The following is a 6000-nucleotide window of genomic DNA, read 5'->3' as shown; positions in this document are numbered from 1 at the left end:
AAAGTACAGTTTCTTCTTCACAAATCTACTCAAGTAAAAGTAAAAAGTATCGTGCAAAAAATGTACTTTAAAAGTAATTTTTTTTTCAAAAACTTACTGAAGTAAATGTAACTCGTTCCTACCCACCTCTGGTATACATAGTATTACAGTAGTGCAATATTATCATGATGGTTTCATCACATGATTCAGTGATTTCAGCCAAATAGTTCAATCAGTCCCCCCACCTCAGCATTCGAATGCCTATAACATAGACTATAACAAGCCTGCCGTCTGCCTCGTGGATTTCAGCACCAATGTGGCGTAACTGTGACACGGCGGGACCACAGACTCGGTGTTAGAGCAATTTTATTTATTCTGGCTCCAGCTCTCAGCTGTTAGCCGCACCACAAAACTAACTCACAACAACCCCAATTCCCCTTATGTAGGTCGGCAGCGGCGATTGTGGACCACCACGCCTAAAGGGGGGCTACCAAGTGTGGGTGTTATGGAGAACAGTTTAAGAGTTTGATCTTTATTGCCTCACTAAAATGTGTTTGTCCTTTTGTGGCCACTGTGGCTTTGATTATGCACTTGAAATCATAGGAGTAAGAAAACAACATTCAATTCACTGCAGTCTATTGACATCTAGCGGTGAGATATTACACACTCTGCTTAAACGGCATTTCTCTTTTCTTTGTATTTAGAAATCTGAAAACAAAATTTCAATCTTTCATTTCACTGTGACTCAGATTTTAAAACGATGCATCAAATTTTTCAACAAGTCAGATAAAGAAGGCCTGTCTTGACCATTAAATATCCCCATTATCCCTGATTGGGATTTTAGGTTTTGCCAAGCTAGCGGATGCAAAGAAAGAATGTCTATTTCTAATTAGAAAGCAAATCGTGGCTAAAATTTTGTAGTTCGCCATCATTCTGGATTTACCTCTGGCTCCACGATGGAGTTGACATGTGTGATTTCTATTAACATATCTTATTAATGCTGATTAAATTTGCTACATAAAAATACCCATATTAATTCATTCTGATCTTCTTTGGGTAAGGGGCATTGGTTCAAGATGCTTTTGAGCTCTACAGGAGACAAAATGTAGAGTTCTGACTCTGAAATGCAAATTATGATGTATTTGAAGTATTAGTAACATAAGAGCCAATATAAAATCTTTTTTATTGACATAAATTGAGTGAAAAGTAAAAATTGAACAATCAATTGCAATAGAAGATGAAAGAGAGGTAATACATTTTACAAAGCACCGGAGGAGTTAAATGTGACAGGAAGTGTACATCTGAATGTGTTCTGGCTTAACCAATCAGAAACAATTTTCCATCTGACCTGAATCAATCATCTCACCTCCTTCACTCACAGAAATACCAGTAAGGTCCACGACAAGAAGCAGTGTCAGGATGATCGTCTTCTGGGTTACATTCTTTTGTCTTCATGAAGGATGTAAGTGTTTTTTTTTTAAATTTTATCTAAAAATTTATCTGTTAACAATTTACACACCAATAGATTTGCGATTGACAGTTACCATGTAAAGAAAAGTTTTACTTTTCCATCTCTTTTCCTTATTTCAGATTCTCTGGTTCCAGTTAAAACTGTTCAGCTTGGTGAACCAGCAACCTTAACATGTGCTATTCCCAAAGAGCTCAGCATTAGAGGAGTCAACTGGTACAAGCAGAGTGTCGGGGATACTCTTAAATTAATAGTTACACTGTATAAATCTAAAGCTGTTTACGGTCCTGGATTTTCGAGCTCAAGATTTGGAGTATACGATGGTAAGAATTTTACCAGCTTGACCATTTTAAAGACAGTTCAAGAGGATGAGGGACTCTATCACTGTGCAAACACAGAATGGATTGGAACTACGTGGAGTGGGACGTATTTGTTAGTAAAAGGTGAGAAGCCAACCTACCTTTACAAACTTTGAAAATTTGTCCAAGCATGTTTTGAAGAATGTCTTTGTAATTGCACAGGAAACACTCAGAGGACATCAAACTATACAGTCAGTCAGTTGCTGATAGAATCAAATCCAGTCCGTCCAGGAGACACAATGACGCTCCAGTGTTCAGTCTTCTCTGACTCTGACAACAAGACGTGTCCAGGAGGTCTTAATGTTCTCTGGTTCAGAGATGGATCAGATAAATCTCAACCAAACATCATCTACACTGACAGAGACAGAAGTAATGAATGTGAGAAAAGATCTGACAATCAGAAGACATGTGTTTATCGCTTCTCTAAGAACGTCAGCTCCTCTGATGCTGGGACTTACTACTGTGCTGTGGCCACATGTGGGGAGATATTATTTGGAAGTGGAGCTAAACTAGATATTCAAGGTAGCTCTATCAATCAATCCTAATTAACTATTACCAATTTTTAGTGAACGTTCACAGCAATGTCATTATTGGGTGACATTGCTGTTGAGTATTGGAAGTTATATGCCAAATATGTTGATAATGTAATGTGTAAATAATTGATAATGTTTTGTTAATTTTTGACACTTAGGAGATTTGTTTATTGTATATATTTTAAATTTTTCATTATTAGTTTATTCTTTGTATGTTTTGTTTATATTCTCTGTTAATAGTGTTTATTTGTCCCCTTTGTGTTCTGAAAATTGGCTGAAAATTATTTTTCTGTTTGTTTTTTGTAGTGTTCCCCACACAGTCAGCATTTATTCAGCTGACAATATTAACAGTATTTTTGGCAATTTCTGTCATTGGAAACGTGTTCCTCATCTGCAACCGAAGAGTATGTAAACAACTTCAAAGTAAGTGTTACGAGAAACTGAAAATATTTAAAAGATGAAACTTGTGCATTTTATATTTAAAAGATGAAAAGACTGATCCATTTTATATACAGAATCATGTAAAATATACTGTAAAAGGCCCGAGCAGTGCTTAAGTTCTGCAAATAACTTATTTCTTTAAGTTAGATTTTTATCAAAGACAAAAGGTTCTCAGGGACATGCAATAGTAAGTTAATTTCACTAATATATATATATATTTATTATTTTGTTTATCCTTAGGAAAAGAAAGTGCTCTAGCATCTGCACAAACTGACACCTCATGCCAACCAGTAAGTGATGAAAATTAGTGTTATTCACTTCAAATATGTCAGAAAATGTTCATAGATAACATGTTTTATGTTACCACACAGACTGTCGTTAATGAAGAACTAAACTACGCTGCGCTGAATTTCTCTGAAAGAAAAACAAGAGGAAGAAGGAAGCGAGAGTGTGCTGAAGACAGTGTCTACTCTCATGTTAAATGCTGATGTTAATAACAATGTTTAGCATCTCCAGAAATTAAAATTGATCCTGACATCTTGTTTTTGTTTGTTTTTTTATTAATATTTAAAGGTTGAAAGTTAATTTTCAATCTTGCTGAAAATACTTGGACTGCCAAAACCTGGACTGCATTTCTGGCATTCTTGAGTTTTAATTGTGTGAACTGTTTTGTAGTCATGGTTTCTGGAATAAATAAATATACATTTGCCTCAAAAGTGTATTTTATTTTTAAAGCAAGACAATGCAGGCAAAAAAGAACCCTAAAAGAATGTCATGATCCAAGCAGCCAGGAACACACAGGCACAAATGTCATCTTACAAAAAAAAGGGTTTTATTATACCCCCAAAAAGGACAAGAACAAAAATAAAGTTTTTAAGAACCAAGTGGGCCCATAAAAGAGGTTAACTTAACAGAAAGCTACTCAAAAGTCACTTAACAAAAACATAACCCAACAAACTGACCCCCCAAATGAGAAACAGCTCCAGTTATATAGCAAATGAATAAACCATTATATACACCAAAGGTGAAAACTAAAGAGATAACAGCTAACCATCATTCAAGAAGAACCCCATTCCCCCTGCATGATCACAATAGATGGTCCAGTCCACTTTATTGGCTTCTGCATTTAAACCAGCTGCACCCTCAGCCTCCTCTTTCAGCCAAACCAGGAAGGACTGGAGCGGAGGTCAGGTAACTCAGAAAGAGCAGAAATATAATCAATATAACATATACCTATATAAAATAACAAGAATAAAAAAAAATAAAAAAATAAAATAACAATAAGACAAAAGACCAAATGAATATTACCTAAGTATCTCAGTTGTGTGGTTGCATGCATCCATCACAAAGAACAAAAACAATCATTTCAGTACTCAGTATAAGTGGACAGGTTTAGCAGATACATGGAGTCATGAACATCCACTGCAGTGATGAAATGGAACCATTGGTTTGTAGGGCAAAGCCTCCAGTTCAGTTTTTGTCTGTCTTCTTTACTTGTTTTTTTTTTTTTTTTGGCTTCTTTGTTTGGTTTTTTTAACTGAGTGTAACAAATGATGGTTAAATCTGACTGAGAAGACACTGCATGCATGTAGCAACCACAACCTAAATAATTTACAAAATGAACATCAAACTGTCTTAAAAGTAGTGATCACGACCACAAATCAAGGGCACAATAATTACATTCCTGGACAAAGAAGACATGTGTAGCGTGCAATTTCCTGATCAAATTACTGTAATTCTTCAACCATTTGAGTAGAGCAATGCTTAACTGGTTCCGGTACGTATGTTTAGCTCATTAATTTGGATATTAATTTGTACAAGTTGTTATTATGCGCTATATTTATGTTTACAATGTACATGGCCTCTAATGTACATATAATTAAGCACATATGGAGACTAAACTTTTCGATGGGGCTGAGTGTGGAACACCTATTACATTAAAAAGTGAAAATGTAAGGTGTGTTTAAAGCATAAAAATTGTATCAAAAAAGTCCTGCAAATGTTCTCTAAAATGCAGAGTGTGACTGTGGTGTTAGCTGTCTGCTTGCTTAAGGTTTGAGGGCAAAAATAACAATCACTTAGAGACGGATAAAATTGTAGTTCATAATTTGGACAATTGCAAGAGAAGATGAAATTGAAGTGAAAGGTTTTACAAAGCCCAGGAAGAAGAATTTTGAATCTATCATCCCCCCATCCATCTTCTGCTCCTTATCTTATATAACCCAATCTTCTCCCCAACCACCTCATCTTGGAAGAGACTGGTCAAGGGGAGAGGCACAGGTGTGCCCTGATGCCTGAAATACCTCTCCCAGGAAGCATCCTAATCAAATGCCTGAACCACCTCAACTGGCTCCTCATGGCTCTACCCTTTAGAGGAAGCTCATTTCAGGTGCTTGTATCCACAACCTTAAGCATCTATTCTGTGTTAGCCAATCACATGCATTTTACTGTCTTAGGTAATACAATAATTTCACCTCTTTTAATCACTAAAATACAAGCGAGATCACCAACAACAAGCAGTCTTAATGATTTTCTTCATCAAGGATGTAAGTGCTCTTTAAATATGTTGTCAAAAAATAGGTATAAGCAGAAAACATGTCATGTGAAGATAATATAAAATAATTTTGCATTAGACTGTTTCCATATCATATGTGTTTGATTCTATGGCCTTTCTTATCTGAAATTTGGTCCCGATTTGAAGAGGCAAAGAAAGAGAAATGGACCCAAGAGCAGGCACTGGTTACTGTGAGTGAGTTTATTTATAAGTGTGGGGATACAAACAGAAGGGGGGATGGCATGAACAACAAGGAAAACCTAAACTGGGAAAACTAAGAAACAAGAAACCAAACCTGAAACGCGAGGAGACTGAGGGCAGAGGTAACACAGGGCACAACAAACAGACGCTCTGACACAGAACAGAGGTAAACACACACTAAATATACATTAATACATTAAACATTAAATAGACTAAATATACACATACGAGGAGGAAATGGCCCACGGGAGGGAGATAAAGCTGAACCTAATTATTCGAGACTGGGAGTAAGCAAATCAGAAAATATGAACATAGAACCAAAAAAACTAAACACATCACAAGAAAGGCACAGAGAACAGTTAAACACTGGGATAACAAGTAACCCAAAACTAACAAAACCACTGAATATTAATAGACATAAAACATAAACACGGAGTCCACAGACTCACACCATGATCGCTGTTT

General features: G+C 36.0%; 1 protein-coding gene across 1 annotated transcript; it reads left to right on the top strand.

Annotated features, from left to right (window-relative positions):
- The first annotated feature begins 1398 nt into the window (after positions 1 to 1398).
- On the top strand, positions 1399 to 3268 carry LOC102798822 (uncharacterized). The gene is made up of 6 exons (XM_087830186.1): positions 1399 to 1441; positions 1570 to 1890; positions 1969 to 2328; positions 2646 to 2762; positions 3021 to 3070; positions 3152 to 3268. The coding sequence occupies exons 1-6, from the start codon at positions 1399 to 1401 to the stop codon at positions 3266 to 3268; spliced, it is 1008 nt and encodes a 335-aa protein (XP_087686312.1).
- Positions 3269 to 6000: the final 2732 nt, after the last annotated feature.

Source organism: Neolamprologus brichardi, chromosome 2 (assembly GCF_056152115.1).
Source record: "Neolamprologus brichardi isolate AB-2024 chromosome 2, ASM5615211v1, whole genome shotgun sequence".
NCBI classification, from domain to species: domain Eukaryota; kingdom Metazoa; phylum Chordata; class Actinopteri; order Cichliformes; family Cichlidae; genus Neolamprologus; species Neolamprologus brichardi.
This window is presented reverse-complemented; position numbering and strand designations above follow the sequence as displayed.

Bases quoted from the DNA above. Each gene is read 5' to 3' on its own strand.
- LOC102798822 (XM_087830186.1), top strand. From the start codon at position 1,399: ATGATCGTCTTCTGGGTTACATTCTTTTGTCTTCATGAAGGAT. The intron at 1,442-1,569 runs GTAAGTGTTTTT...TCCTTATTTCAG, and splicing joins CTTTTGTCTTCATGAAGGAT to ATTCTCTGGTTCCAGTTAAA. The intron at 2,329-2,645 runs GTAGCTCTATCA...TGTTTTTTGTAG, and splicing joins AGCTAAACTAGATATTCAAG to TGTTCCCCACACAGTCAGCA.